This window comes from Bufo gargarizans, chromosome 8 (assembly GCF_014858855.1).
Source record: "Bufo gargarizans isolate SCDJY-AF-19 chromosome 8, ASM1485885v1, whole genome shotgun sequence".
Taxonomy (NCBI): Eukaryota; Metazoa; Chordata; class Amphibia; order Anura; family Bufonidae; genus Bufo; species Bufo gargarizans.
Window position 1 is genome coordinate 92,109,576 of NC_058087.1, and position 15,907 is coordinate 92,125,482.

At 48.1% G+C, this 15,907-nt stretch overlaps 1 protein-coding gene across 1 annotated transcript in view; it reads left to right on the top strand.

The window, feature by feature from the left end:
* Window positions 1-2,366: 2,366 nt before the first annotated feature.
* LOC122945407 (carboxypeptidase O-like) overlaps window positions 2,367-15,907 on the top strand; it is a 383,815-nt gene continuing 370,274 nt past the window's right edge. The window contains exons 1-2 of the mRNA XM_044304477.1: window positions 2,367-2,444; window positions 15,347-15,539. Coding sequence (XP_044160412.1) covers window positions 2,367-2,444; window positions 15,347-15,539 — 271 coding nt within the window. The remainder of the gene's footprint in view (window positions 2,445-15,346; window positions 15,540-15,907) is intronic.

Genomic DNA, 15,907 nt, shown 5'->3' on the forward strand with positions numbered 1-15,907 from the left:
AATTGAATCTGTTGAAAAACAAAGACCATCTGGCCTGCCTCTGGTTCAGTCGTTTAGCTGATTCCAACTAATGACACCACTCCTCAAAAGCCAACTTAATGGCCAGCAACCCATATCTTAATTTCTCTCTGCGGCAGAGATTTTTTTAGAGAAGAATGCACATGGGCGCCATTTACCAGGTGACGGGCCCTGCGATAAGACTGCTACTACCCCCACCTCGGACGCAACATTATATTTGCATACTCCTCCATACACTCGGATCTGATGGTATATTCTAACCACCAGGCATACCCATGGTGACTGGGACGCTTTTACAGGATAAAAAACAAGTATATTCGCTATAGTGCTATATATTTGTTTTTTCTAATATTCGTCATTTTTTTCTACCTGTACAGTTGTTTCACTTCGGCATACTCCTCCCCGACAAGCGTCCCTGTCACCATGGAAACACCTGGGGGTTAGAATATACCATTGGATCTGAGTTTTCACGATCTGAGTATGTGAGCTTGTCGAGGAGGAGTATGCCGAAGTGAAACAACTGTACAGGTAGAAAAAAACTATGAATATTCAAAAAAAACTAATATATAGCACTATATTATATATAGTGCTATATATTTTGTTTTTAGAATATTTGCGAATATTCGTGAATATAGCGAATATTCTACAAAAAAATTGTGAAATATCACAAATACGAATATGGCCCCTGACACTCATCACTAATTATAGTTTTGGAGCCTAGTGACTGAGACTATGCCTATAGTTAGTTAGATAGGGTCTCTGATTGTGTCAAGCCACAAGTGTTGCTATTTGTCACTGCCTGCCCTGTGAGAGATCTGTGGTGATCAGATAGACTTGCAGCATGTGAGTCTATCTGACAGGTCTTTCTGGGTTTCCCTTCTGTTTGTTGTTGTGGGCAGGATCCCACCCTCTCCACAGGTTCTGCTCATTAGCTATTTAAGAGGCTCTATTTAAGGGTCCATTCCCACGTCCGCAATTTCATTTAATTTCTATGAGGCAGCACATCCGGGTCCGCAATTCCGATCCCAGAAAAAATAGAACATGCCTTATTCTTGTCCGCAATTGCGGACAAGAATAGGCATTTTCTATTAAGTGCCGAAGATGTGCGGTCCGCACATTGCCCGCCGATGTCCGTGTTTTGCGGACTTGTGAATGTACCCTAAGTCCATCTCTTACTGCTGACTTTGCGGTTGATATTTTCCTTCTGGAGTTCTTTACAGGTTGTTTGTGGATCCTCTACTTCCCACTCGTCTCAAGCTAAGTCCTCCTGTTCTCCCCTTTGTGCGTGTGTTGCTTCTAGGTGTCAGGGAGATGCTGGTCCCTTCACGGTGGAAGGCACCAGCTGTCTCATTCCCCGCTCCCTAAGTTAGGGTTTGCTTCAGTGTCAGCAGGGCTTAGGTTCCAGCGTATGAGTTTGTTCACCATCAGGACTTGCTCATACTGTCAGCAGTCAGGGAGAGGCTCAGGGATTGTTAGGAGGTTACCATTCCCTCCTCCCTAGCTTTGAGGCCTAGTCGGGTTACCTGTTGCTGTTTGTTTACTCTTATCCCCACTTGCCGTGACACTATTGTTCATTGCAAGGACTCCATAATTTAAAGGGACATTTCACACTGCTGAGAGCTGATAAACTTCCCACAAACTCAAGCCAGGCTGACGTTTTGCTCAGGAGGAATACTCAGACATGTGCTACAAGACCAGTTATGGGAGGGGGAATACTGTAGAGCTGTTGTGCTGCAACACAGGCTAGCCCCTACCACATACCCATACAGTTATTCTTGTTTTTTTTTAAATGGTAATAACAGGTAAGGTGTGGCAGTTTAGTTGTGCCAGCCAGTAGGTAAATTACCACGCTTTCCTCCTGCATCCATCGAAGTGTGCCACGCTGTGCAGCACAAGGGTCTCAGCCTTTGGGCTGGGTGTATGTAAATTTATTGTATGTTTCCAACATTTGTGGTTGTGTTTATTACCACGTTTTAGTAAAATTCTGTTTTGGCAAAAGCTGGTAGTGGAGTTCTTTTCCCTGTTCGAGATTTTGCTGTATTCCTGGGGAGCTCATCCCGGTACAGGGCCTACATCTTGGCATAGTCGGCAGGATACAGAGACCTTTATGGACGGTAATGTGGCAGGAGACCTTCCCCCAGCACCAATGGCACCGGTCTAGGACCCAGCTCAAGGTGCGCCAGTGCAAGGCCAACTTGCCCCAATACCGCTGATACAGCTTGTCCCCCCCATGCACGTCCCAGTAGGGTACATCCCCATGGTGGCACTGTTGCGTCATCTGCCAAAATTTTACAGTAAAACCATTACGTTGTCAGGAATGGGCTGAAAGGGTGCAATGTGTGGTTACAATGTGTAACCTGACCACCGAGCTGCGGGCAGAGGTTGCATTGAGGGCTCTAGAGGGTGACATCAGGCGAAGAGTGATGGTAAGGCCCGAATATGAGAGAGACACCCTAGAGAAAATATTCTCCCTGCTGGAGAGAGCCCAAGGGGGGGGGGGGGGGCGTACTAAAGTAGAGCAGTTGCAGAGCCACTTCAACCGACTATAGCGAGAAGGCGAGACCCTGATGCAGTACTCCAATGCCCTACAGGAGACGTTAAATGAAATACAGCGGAAATATAATAATCACCCTGTTATTTAGGTTGGTGAGACCTACCTATTTTTTGTGTTAAAAAAAACTGTACTTGCCACCATCAATGGAAAATATAGTAGTTAATCTACCTGTTAATTGGGTTGGTGAGACCTACCTACTTTTGTGTGAAAAAGTGTACTTGCCACAGTCACAGTGTAATATAATAGTTAATAATCCTGTTAATTGGGTCGGTAAGACCTACCTAGGTCAGAGTGCGGTGCTAGCTAGTGTGGGAGACAGAAGTGGCGAGGACGCCAAATCGTGAGTAGTGATGTCCCGAACTATTTGCCAACGAATAGTTCCTGGCGAACATAGCTTGTTCGCGTTCGCCGCTGCGGGCGAACATATGCGATGTTTGGTCCACCCCCTATACATCATCATTGAGTAAACTTTGACCCTGTACCTCACAGTCAGCAGACACATTCCAGCCAATCAGCAGCAGACCCTCCCTCCCAGACCCTCCCACCTCCTGGACAGCATCCATTTTAGATTCATTCGGAAACTGCATTCACAGTGAGAGGAGGGAGAGTGTAGCTGCTGCTGATTCAATAGGGAAAGCGTTAGCTAGGGCATTGTTCTGTGTCCACAGACTCATCTGCTGTAAGGACAGCATCCTAACAGCACCCCAAAAAGCCCTTTTCAGGGCTGGAACATCAGCGGGCTTTTAAAAAATAAATAAATAAATATACAGTATATATATATATATATATATATATTGCAGTTGCCTGGCTGCCCGTGTGTGAGAGGCTGCAGGCTCAGTCATAGACAGCACTATGTGCACAGTGCACACCATTCATAAAGGGTGTGACAGAAAATACCTCGCAGATAAAAAAAAATTATATTTCATAATTTTCTGTGACATAATCACATTTGCAAGTCCGTGTGTGTCAGGCCCACACATACTGTATACCGCTAGTGGCTAGGCCTGCACTCATACCGTTACAGGGTGTCATTCACTCAAATACCTTGCAGAAAAAAAAGAATTCTATAGAACATTTTTCTGTGATCTAATCACATTTGCAAGCCCGTGTGTGTCAGGCCCACACAGACTGTACTGTGCCCACTGCCCACCACTTATGTAGGGCGGCACAGTACCTTGCACGCATAGTAACACTTATCTAAAAAAAATGACAGGCAGAGGCAGGCCACGTGGCGGGGGCCGTCGTGTTCGTGGTGCTGTGATTTCCACTGGCCCTTGAAAAATTCCCAGTGTTCAGAGGCCACGTACCCTGAACACAAAAAATTCGGAGAAAATAGTTGATTGGCTTACACAGGACACCCAATCTTCAACAGCTTCCGCTAAGAACCTTGACGCACCATCCTCCTCCAGCTCAGCTTTGATCACCTGCTCTCAAGTTATCACTCTCCCGCCCGCCGCCACCACCACCACTACCACCACAGCCACCACAGCCGCTTCACTTAATCCCTCAGAGGAGTTATTTGCACATCAGTTGGATGAAATTAGTGATGCGCAACCATTATTGCCAGGGGATGTAAATAACAGGGATATGTCTCAGTCAGGCAGCATTACACACATGGACGTATGGTGTGATGGTGATGATGATGTTGTATCCGCTGCTGATTCCTTTGCTGAGGTGTCAGATACAAATGAAGTGGTTGATGATGACGATGTGTCCGTGGATGCCACGTGGGTGCCTGCTTGAAGAGAAGAAGAAGAGGGGGAAAGTTCAGAAGGGGAGACAGAGAGAAGGAGACGAGTTAGAAGCAGGGGGAGATCGTCGCAAGGAGCTAGTGGCACAGTCAGACAGCATGTATCGGCACCCGGGGTCAGCCAGACAGCACGCCAATTAACTCATGCTGTTGCCACCACCACAATGCCGTCATTACAAAGCTCAGCAGTGTGGCAATTGTTTTGTGTGTCTGCCTCTGGCAACAGTAATGCCATTTGCAACCTGTGCCAAAAGAAACTGAGTCGTGGGAAATCCAACACCCACCTAGGTACAACTGCTTTGCGAAGGCACATGATCGCACATCACAAACGCCTATGGGATCAACACATGATGACGAGTAGAAGCAGCACACAAGCTCAAAGCCACCATCCTCCTACTGGTCCAGCATCTTCAGCCACGTCAACCACTGCTGTACTCCTTGCCCGCTCTCAACCATCCGCCACTCTGCCTCTCGCCTTCAGCAGTTCCATCTTATCTGCCCACAGTCAGGTGTCTGTCAAGGAAATGTTTGAGTGTAAGAAACCAATGTCAGGAGTCACCCCCTTGCCAGGCGTCTGACAACTGGCTTGATGGAACTCTTAGCCCGCCAGCTTTTACCATACCAGCTGGTGGAGTCTGAGGCCTTCAAAAAATTTGTCGCTATTGGGACACCACCGTGGATGCTACCCAGACGAATTTTTATTTCTAATATGGCATTCCCAAACCTCTACTCAGTGATTGAAAATGAAGTCATGGCATCTCTGGCATACAGTGTTGGGGCAAGGGTCTATCTGACCACTGATACCTGGTCTGCAAAGCACAGTCAGGGCAGGTATATCACCTACACTGCGCATTGGGTGCTGACTGCTGCCAAGCATGGAATGCGTGGCTCTGCAGCGGAGTTGGTGACACCGCCACGACTTGCAGGCAGGCCTACTGCAACCTCCTCTACTCCGCCTACTCCATCCTCTTACATAACCTCCACGGCTGAGTCCTCTTCTGCTGCGGCGTCTGGCTGCACATCAACTGAATCCCCCCAGCTCCCCAGGGTCTATTCCACATCCCGGATACGACAGTGTCACGACAGTGTCTTGGGGTTGACTTGCCTGAAAGCAGAAAGCCACACCGAACCAGCACTCCTGTCCGCCCTGAACGCACAGGTGGATCAGTGGCTGACCCTGCACCAACTGGAGATCAGCAAAGTGGTGTGTGACAATGGTAGCAATTTGTTGGCGGCATTGAATTTGGAAAAGTTGTCACATGTGCCGTGCATGGCACATGTGTTGAATCTCATCGTATAACACTTTGTGTCTAAGTACCCAGGCTTACAGGACGTCCTTAAGCAGGCCAGGAAGGTGTGTGGCCATTTCAGGCGTTCCTACATCGCCATGGCGCACTTTTCAGACATTCAGCGCCGAAACAACATGCCAGTGAAGCGCTTGATTTGCGACAGCCCGACACGTTGGAATTCAACCCTCCTAATGTTCGACCGCCTGCTCCAACAAGAAAAACGAGTATTTGTCTGGGGTGCTAGGACAGCCTCTGCGGAGCTGGGAATTTTTTTGCCACGTTACTGGACGCTCATGCGCAATGCCTGTAGGCTCATGCGTCCTTTTGAGAAGGTGACAAACCTAGTCAGTCGCACCGAAGGCACCATCAGCGACCTCATCCCATTAGTTTTTTTCCTGGAGCGTGCCCTGCGAAGAGTGCTGGATCAGGCTGTAGATGAGCGTGAAGAGGAAGAGTTGTGGTCACCATCACCACCAGAAACAGCCTTGTCATCATCGCTTGCTGGACCTGCGGCAAAGCTGCAAGAGGAGTATGAAGAAGAGGAGTCAGAGGAGGAATGTGGCTTTGAGGTGGAGGAAGACCAACCACAGCAGGCATCCCAGGGTGCTTGTTGTTGTCACCTATCTGGGACCCATGGTGTTGTACGTGGCTGGGGGGAAGAACAGACCGTCAATGACATCAGTAAGGACGAGGAACGGGAAATGAGTAGCTCAGCATCCAACCTTGTGCAAATGGGGTCTTTCATGCTGTCATATCTGCTGAGGGACCCTCGTATGAAAAGGATGAAGGAGAACGACCTGTACTGGGTGGCCACGCTACTAGACCCCCGGTATAAGCAGAAAGTGGCGGAAATGTTACCAAATTTCCGGAAGTCAGAAATGATGCAGCAGTTCAAAACCAAACAAAAAATTATGCTTTACACAGCTTATAAGGGGGATGTCACAGCGCAGCAGGAATCTAACTGGAGAAGAGGTGAAAGTAATCCTCCTCCTACCTGTCACTACCAGAGCTTTGAGACGTTCTCACTGTTCTGTGTCTCCACCCCTGTGATGAGGTCTTTACTCCCAGCTGTTCCTCCTGCGTTTGATTTCCCTGCCTTTAAATCACCCCTCCTCCTATTGCAGGGCGTGGATTATATTTCTCTTTTCAGTTGTAGCTCTGCCTTGAGTATCTTCACTTGTTAAGCTATTAGTTCTCTCGACCTGTGTTCTGTTGCTGCAAGCACTCCGGAAATTGCCAGCGGCCCTTGGATCCGTCTTCTCTGCGGCTGCAGCTCCATCAGCTAAGTGTGCAGACATTGTTGTGTACCTGGTGATTTTCTGACTGGATCTGAGGTGGCCACGGTTCCCTCCATATTCTGAGCAGGGCATCGGTGGCCGTGCCCCTTCCACTATTGTAGGGGTTACAGGGCTCATCAGTCTTAGGCACGCGGGCATGCCTCGTTCCACCACATGGATCCGGGCATGTGCTTTAGCAGCATAGGGAGAGTGTTGAGGGTCTGACAGGGGTCACCCTTTCTCTTCCCTAGTTTGGGTCCGGTCAGTAGCTCTTTTTACTGTGTATGCTCTTGTTACCCTTAAACAGCCGTGACACTACCACGACCATGGCGGCAAGGACAGGACGCTTTACAGATGTGTTGTTAATGGAGGACATGCAGAGCTTTTTCAGTCCTACACATCGCCACAGCCCTTCGGGATCCAGCCTTAGAGAACGACTCGACCAACAGGTGGCAGACTACCTCGCCTTAACTGCAGATATCGACACTCTGAGGAGCGATGAACCCCCTTGACTACTGGGTGTGCAGACTTGACCTGTGGCCTGAGCTATCCCAGTTTGCGATAGAACTTCTGGCCTGGCCTCGCCTTGGTCAAAAAAGTGTTGATTACCTCACCTTCATTAAGATGAATGAGGCATGGATCCTGAAGGGACTGACAGTAAGGGATACGATTAGCTAACAAAAGGCCTGATGACATGCCTTGGTATCAAAATGGTCCCCACGCTGCTGTATTTAATTAGGGATGAGCGAACCTGAACTGTATAGTTCGGGTTCGTACCGAATTTTGGGGTGTCCGTGACACGGACCCGAACCCGAACATTTTAGTAAAAGTTTGGGTTCCGTGTTCGTCGCTTTCTTGGCTCTTTTTGAAAGGCTGCAAACCAGCCAATCAACAAGCGTCATACTACTTGCCCCAAGAGGCCATCACAGCCATGCCTACTATTGGCATGGCTGTGATTGGCCAGTGCAGGGGTCAAGCTGTCACCAAGTGCATTTAACCATCAATAATGGGGTTGTTTTTTGGCTATATCCTACATCAGGATCAAGCTGTCACACCAAGTGCATTTAACCATCAATAGTGTGGTTATTTTTTGGCCATATACTACATCAGGGGCAAGCTGAGCCTGTCACCAAGTGCATTTAACCCTCAATAGTGTGGTTGTTTTTTGGCTATATCCTACATCAGGGTCACGCTGTCACACCAAGTGCATTTAACCATCAATAGTGTGGTTATTTTTTGGCCATATACTACATCAGGGGCAAGCTGAGCCTGTCTCCAAGTGCATTTAACCATTAATAGTGTGGTTGTTCTTTGGCTATATCCTACATCAGGGTCAAGCTGTCACACCAAGTGCATTTAACCATCAATAGTGTGGTTATTTATTGGCTATATCCTACATCAGGTTCAAGCTGTCACACCAAGTGCATTTAACCATCAATAGTGTAGTTATTTTTGGGCCATATACTACATCAGGGGCAAGCTGAGCCTGTCACCAAGTGCATTTAACCATCAATAGTGTGGTTGTTCTTTGGCTATTTTCTACATCATGGTCAAGCTGTCACCAAGTGCATTTAACCCTCAATAGTGTGGTTATTTTTTGGCTATATCCTACATCAGGTTGAAGCTGTCACCAAGTGCATTCAACCATCAATAGTGTGGTTATTTTTTGGCTATATCCTACATCAGGGGCTTGGCTGTGCTTGCTATTTTATTGAGGGGTGAAATACAATTGCCAAAATAGCAGTACCCTAAATCTGGTGTTTCAGCTGTGGCCAGCCAATTGTAATACTGTCTGCTGTCTGGCGAAGGATAAAATTTTTGTTCAGGGTTGAAATACAATTCCCAACTTAGCAATTTCCTAAATTAGTGTTTTCTGCTGTATCAGGGCTAGTTTAAATCTATTCATTAAAAGGGTATATAAGATTCAAGGTGCAGATAGGGTCATTCTCAATAACTTTACACACACGCTACTGTGCATTTCCAAGTCTAATTCTGTCTGTAAACGTATACCTGTCACCCAGCGCCTAAATACTAGGCCTTAAATTTGCATTCATCTAAATCTGTGGTTATTGCTGTGGCTGGTAAAGTTATTTAGTGTCCGTCAGAGCACAGTTTTTGTTCTAGGTTGAAATACAATTCCCAATTTAGCAATTTCCTAATTTAGTGGTTTCTGCTGTATCAGACCTACTTTAAATCTATCCCTAAAAGGGTATATAAGATTCACGGTGCAGATAGGGTTATTCTTAATAACTTCACACACAAGCTACTGTGCAATTCCAAATCTAATTCTGTGTGTAAACGTATACCTGTCAACCAGCGCCTAAATACTAGGCCTGAGGCCTCAAATTTATATTCATAAAAATCTGTCTTTATTGCTGTGGCTGGTCAAGTTATTTAGTGTCCGTCAAAGCACAGTTTTTGTTCTGGGTTGAAATACAATTCCCAATTTTGCAATTCTCTAAATTAGTGGTTTCTGCTGTATCAGGCCTTCTTTAAATCTATCCCTAAAAGGGTATATAAGATTCAAGCTGCAGATAGGGTCATTCTCAATAACTTCACACACATGCTACTGTACAATTCCAAGTCTATTTCTGTGTGTAAACGTATATCTGTCACCCAGCGCCTAAATACTAGGCCTGAGGCCTCAAATTTATATTCATAAAAATCTGTCTTTATTGCTGTGGCTGGTCAAGTTATTTAGTGTCCGTCAAAGCACAGTTTTTGTTCTGGGTTGAAATACAATTCCCAATTTTGCAATTCTCTAAATTAGTGGTTTCTGCTGTATCAGGCCTTCTTTAAATCTATCCCTAAAAGGGTATATAAGATTCAAGCTGCAGATAGGGTCATTCTCAATAACTTCACACACACGCTACTGTACAATTCCAAGTCTATTTCTGTGTGTAAACGTATATCTGTCACCCAGCGCCTAAATACTAGGACTCAAATTTATATTCAACTAAATCTGTCGTTACTGCTGTGCCTTTATTAGTGTAATACGGTACCTAAATAGATAGCCAGATAGTGTTAGGTGTCTGTAAAAAAAGGCCTGAATTTGAATTCATTACATTGGGCCAAATAATATTTTTGTTATTGTGGTATACGGTAACAATGAGGAAAAGATCTAGTAAGGGACGAGGACATGGTCGTGGTGGTGTTAGTGGACCCTCTGGTGCTGGGAGAGGACAAGGCCGTTCTGCCACAGCCACACGTCCTAGTGTACCAACTACCTCAGGTCCCAGTAGCCGCCAGAAAATACAGCGATATTTGGTGGGGCCCAATGCCGTTCTAAGGATGGTAAGGCCTGAGCAGGTACAGGCATTAGTCAATTGGGTGGCCGACAGTGGATCCAGTACGTTCACATTATCTCCCACCCAGTCTTCTGCAGAAAGCGCACAGATGGCGCCTGAAAACCAAGCCCATCAGTCTGTCACATCACCCCCATGCATACCAGGGAAACTGTCTGAGCCTCAAGTTATGCAGCAGTCTCTTATGCTGTTAGAAGACTCCGCTGGCAGGGTTTCCCAAAGGCATCCACCTAGCCCAGCGGTGGAAGACATAGAATGCACTGACGCACAACCACTTATGTTTCCTGATGATGAGGACATGGGAATACCACCTCAGCACGTCTCTGATGATGAGGAAACACAGGTGCCAACTGCTGTGTCTTTCTGCAGTGTGCAGACTGAACAGGAGGTCAGGGATCAAGACTGGGTGGAAGATGATGCAGGGGACGATGAGGTCCTAGACCCCACATGGAATGAAGGTCGTGCCACTGACTTTCACAGTTCGGAGGAAGAGTCAGTGGTGAGACCGAGCCAGCAGCGTAGCAAAAGAGGGAGCAGTGGGCAAAAGCAGAACACCCACCGCCAAGAGACTCCGCCTGCTACTGACCGCCGCCATCTGGGACCGAGCACCCCAAAGGCAGCTTCAAGGAGTTCCCTGGCATGGCACTTCTTCAAACAATGTGCTGACAACAAGACCCGAGTGGTTTGCACGCTGTGCCATCAGAGCCTGAAGCAAGGCATTAACGTTCTGAACCTTTGCACAACCTGCATGACCAGACACCTGCATGCAAAGCATGAACTGCAGTGGAGTAAACACCTTAAAAACAAGGAAGTCACTCAGGCTCCCCCTGCTACCTCTTCTGCTGCTGCCGCCTCAGCCTCTTCCTCCGCCTCTGGAGTAATGTTGGCACCTGCCGCCCAGCAAACAGAGGATGTACCACCAACACCACCACCACCTCTGTCACCAAGCATCTCAACCATGTCACACGGCAGCGTTCAGCTCTCCATCTCACAAACATTTGAGAGAAAGCGTAAATTCCCACCTAGCCACCCTCGATCCCTGGCCCTGAATGCCAGCATTTCTAAACTACTGGCCTATGAAATGCTGTCATTTAGGCTGGTGGACACAGACAGCTTCAAACAGCTCATGTCGCTTGCTGTCCCACAGTATGTTGTTCCCAGCCGGCACTACTTCTCCAAAAGAGCCGTGCCTTCCCTGCACAACCAAGTATCCGATAAAATCAAGTGTGCACTGCGCAACGCCATCTGTGGCAAGGTCCACCTAACCACAGATACGTGGACCAGTAAGCACGGCCAGGGACGCTATATCTCCCTAACTGCACACTGGGTAAATGTAGTGGCAGCTGGGCCCCAGGCGGAGAGCTGTTTGGCGCACGTCCTTCTGCCGCCAAGGATCGCAGGGCAACATTCTTTGCCTCCTGTTGACTCCTCCTCCTACTTGGCTTCCTCCTCCTCTTCTTCCACCTGCTCATCCAGTCAGCCACACACCTTCACCACCAACATCAGCACAGCCCGGGGTAAACGTCAGCAGGCCATTCTGAAACTCATATGTTTGGGGGACAGGCCCCACACCACACAGGAGTTGTGGCGGGGTATAGAACAACAGACCGATGAGTGGTTGCTGCCGATGAGCCTCAAGCCCGGCCTGGTGGTGTGCGATAATGGGCGAAATCTCGTTGCAGCTCTGGGACTAGCCGGTTTGACGCACATCCCTTGCCTGGCGCATGTGCTGAATTTGGTGGTGCAGAAGTTCATTCACAACTACCCCGACATGTCAGAGCTGCTGCATAAAGTGCGGGCCGTCTGTTCGCGCTTCCGGCGTTCACATCCTGCCGCTGCTCGCCTGTCTGCGCTACAGCGTAACTTCGGTCTTCCCGCTCACCACCTCATATGCGACGTGCCCACCAGGTGGAACTCCACCTTGCACATGCTGGACAGACTGTGCGGGCAGCAGCAGGCCATAGTGGAGTTTCAGCTGCAGCACGCACGGGTCAGTCGCACTGCGGAACAGCACCACTTCACCACCAATGACTGGGCCTCCATGCGAGACCTGTGTGCCCTGTTGTGCTGTTTCGAGTACTCCACCAACATGGCCAGTGGCGATGACGCCGTTATCAGCATTACAATACCACTTCTATGTCTCCTTGAGAAAACACTTAGGGCGATGATGGAAGAGGAGGTGGCCCAGGAGGAGGAGAAGGAGGAGGAGGAGGGGTCATTTTTAGCACTTTCAGGCCAGTCTCTTCGAAGTGACTCAGAGGGAGGTTTTTTGCAACAGCAGAGGCCAGGTACAAATGTGGCCAGCCAGGGCCCACTACTGGAGGACGAGGAGGACGAGGATGAGGAGGAGGTGGAGGAGGATGAGGATGAAGCATGTTCACAGCGGGGTGGCACCCAACGCAGCTCGGGCCCATCACTGGTGCGTGGCTGGGGGGAAACGCAGGACGATGACGATACGCCTCCCACAGGAGGACAGCTTGTCCTTACCTCTGGGCAGCCTGGCACACATGAGCGACTACATGCTGCAGTGCCTGCGCAACAACAGCAGAGTTGCCCACATTTTAACATGTGTGGACTACTGGGTTGCCACCCTGCTGTATCCACGGTACAAAGACAATGTGCCCACCCTAATTCCTGCACTGGAGCGTGATAGGAAGATGCGCGAGTACAAGCGCACATTGGTAGACACGCTACTGAGAGCATTCCCAAATGTCACAGGAGAACAAGTGGAAGCCCAACGCCAAGGCAGAGGAGGAGCAAGAGGTCGCCAAGGTAGCTGTGTCACGGCCAGCTCCTCTGAGGGCAGGGTTAGCATGGCAGAGATGTGGAAAAGTTTTGTCAACACGCCACAGCTAACTGCACCACCACCTGATACGTAACGTGTTAGCAGGAGGCAACATTTCACTAACATGGTGGAACAGTACGTGTGCACACCCCTCCACGTACTGACTGATGGTTCGGCCCCATTCAACTTCTGGGTCTCTAAATTGTCCACGTGGCCAGAGCTAGCCTTTTATGCCTTGGAGGTGCTGGCCTGCCCGGCGGCCAGCGTTTTGTCTGAACGTGTATTCAGCACGGCAGGTGGGGTCATTACAGACAAACACAGCCGCCTGTCTACAGCCAATGTGGACAACTGACGTTCATAAAAATGAACCAGGCATGGATCCCACAGGACCTGTCCATCCATTGTGCAGATTAGACATTAACTACCTCCCCTTAACCATATATTATTGTACTCCAGGGCACTTCCTCATTCAATCCTATTTTTATTTTCATTTTACCATTATCTTGCGGGGCAACCCAAAGTTGAATTAACCTCTCCTCTGTCTGGGTGCCAGGGCCTAAATATCTGACAATGGACTGTTCCAGTGATGGGTGACGTGAAGCCTCATTCTCTGCTATGACATGCAGACTGATTCTCTGCTGACATGAAGCCAGATTCTCTGTTACTGGACCTCTCTCCTCTGCCTAGGTGCCTGGGCCTAAATATCTGACAATGGACTGTTCCAGTGTTGGGTGACGTAAAGCATGATTCTTTGCTATGACATGCAGACTGATTCTCTGCTGACATGAAGCCAGATTCTCTGTTATGGGACCTCTATCCTCTGCCTGGGTGCCTGGGCCTAAATATCTGACAATGGAATGTTCCAGTGTTGGGTGACGTGAAGCCTGATTCTCTGCTATGACATGAAGTCTGATTCTCTGCTGACATGAAGCCAGATTCTCTGTTACGGGACCTCTCTCCTCTGCCTGGGCCTAAATATCTGACAATGGACTGTTCCAGTGTTGGGTGACGTGAAGCATGATTCTCTGCTATGACATGAAGACTGATTCTCTGCTGACATGAAGCCAGATTCTCTGTTAATGGACCTCTCTCCTCTGCCTGGGTGCCTAGGCCTAAATATCTGACAATGGACTGTTACAGTGGTGGGTGACGTGAAGCCTGATTCTCTGCTATGACATGCAGACTGATTCTCTGCTGACATGAAGCCAGATTCTCTGTTATGGGACCTCTCTCCTCTGCCTGGGTGCGGGGGCCTAAATATATGACAATGGACTGTTACAGTGGTGGGTGACGTGAAGCCTGATTCTCTGCTATGACATGCAGACTGATTCTCTGCTGACATGAAGCCAGATTCTCTGTTACGGGACCTCTCTCCTCTGCCTGGGCCTAAATATCTGAAAATTGACTGTTCCAGTGTTGGGTGACGTGAGGCGTGATTCTCTGCTATGACATGAAGACTTATATTCTCTGCTGACATGAAGCCAGATTCTCTGTTAAGGGACCTCTCTCCTCTGCCTGGGTGCCTTATCCTAAATAAGTCACTCTTAAAGGGGCGGCCACAGTTCTAGTCACTGTTAAAGGGGCGGATACAGTTCTGGTCACTCTTAAAGGGGCGGCCACAGTTCTGGTCACTGTTAAAGGGGTGGTCACAGTTCTAGTCACTGTTAAAGGGGCGGCCACAGTTCTAGTCACTCTTAAAGGGGCGGCCACAGTTCTAATTACTCTTAAAGGGGCGGTCACAGTTCTAGTCACTGTTAAAGGGGCGGCCACGGTTCTAGTAAGTTTTAAAGGGGCGGCCACAGTTCTAGTCACTGTTAAAGAGGCGGTCACAGTTCTAGTCACTGTTAAAGGGGAGGCCACAGTTCTTGTCACTGTTAAAGGGGCGGTCACAGTTCTAGTCACTGTTAAAGGGGCGGTCACAGTTCTAGTCACTGTTAAAGGGGCGGCCACAGGTCTAGTCACTGTTAAAGGGGCAGCCACAGTTCTAGTCACTGTTAAAGGGGTGGTCACTATTCAAGTCACTCTTAAAGGGGCGGCCACAGTTCTAGTCACTGTTAAAGGGGCGGACACTATTCAAGTCACTCTTAAAGGGGCCGCCACAGTTCTAGTCACTTTTAAAGGGGCGGTCACTATTCAAGTCACTTATAAAGGGGCGGCCACTGTGGAGTTTAGTTCTTATATTTGCCTTGAATATAATTTTATTTTTTATTTATTTTTACTTTCATATAGTTCCATAGGGAACTATATAAATATCTACTCTTTTACCGTTTTGATATAACATTATATTTTTCATGGTTGACATGACTATAATTACTAATAATTGTATGTTACAACTTTGGGATTACATCCTTTCATTGTTATCTTGCAGACGATGTTGTCGAAGGGATATGACGACATAAAATGCCGCTTCGAAAAGCAGGCCTTAGTGCGGCGAGAGGCACGCCGGCTGTGGCACCTGCATGGAACTATCCATTCAAAAAGTTCCATGCTCAAGAAATGGTCAGACCTAAAGCGCCACAGGATGGATCTCATCAAAGAGGTCCGAGACAAGAACTGTCCAGGTACGATGCTTACATTATTTTTCTATCACCCACCTATTGTTATTTATGTGTTCAGTTATGCAAATAAGTATTTCTATCCCTTTACAACTGATAACTTAGTTCAGTGGTGTCGAACCGATGGGACGGGCACTAGAGGCGGCACTCAGAGCCCTCTCTGTGGGCCGCATACCCTTGAAAAGGTCTAAGGCATACTAATCCGCTTTAGACATTTCCTACCATACAGCTTCGCAGGCACACTATTAACAGCACAGTCAGCATATTGAATGTAGGCAGGCTGTTACAGCAAAATGATAATTGTGTAGAAGACAGACTATACTGGTATTCAGATACAATGGGAACGTTGGAAATTTGCAATAAATAATTTGGTT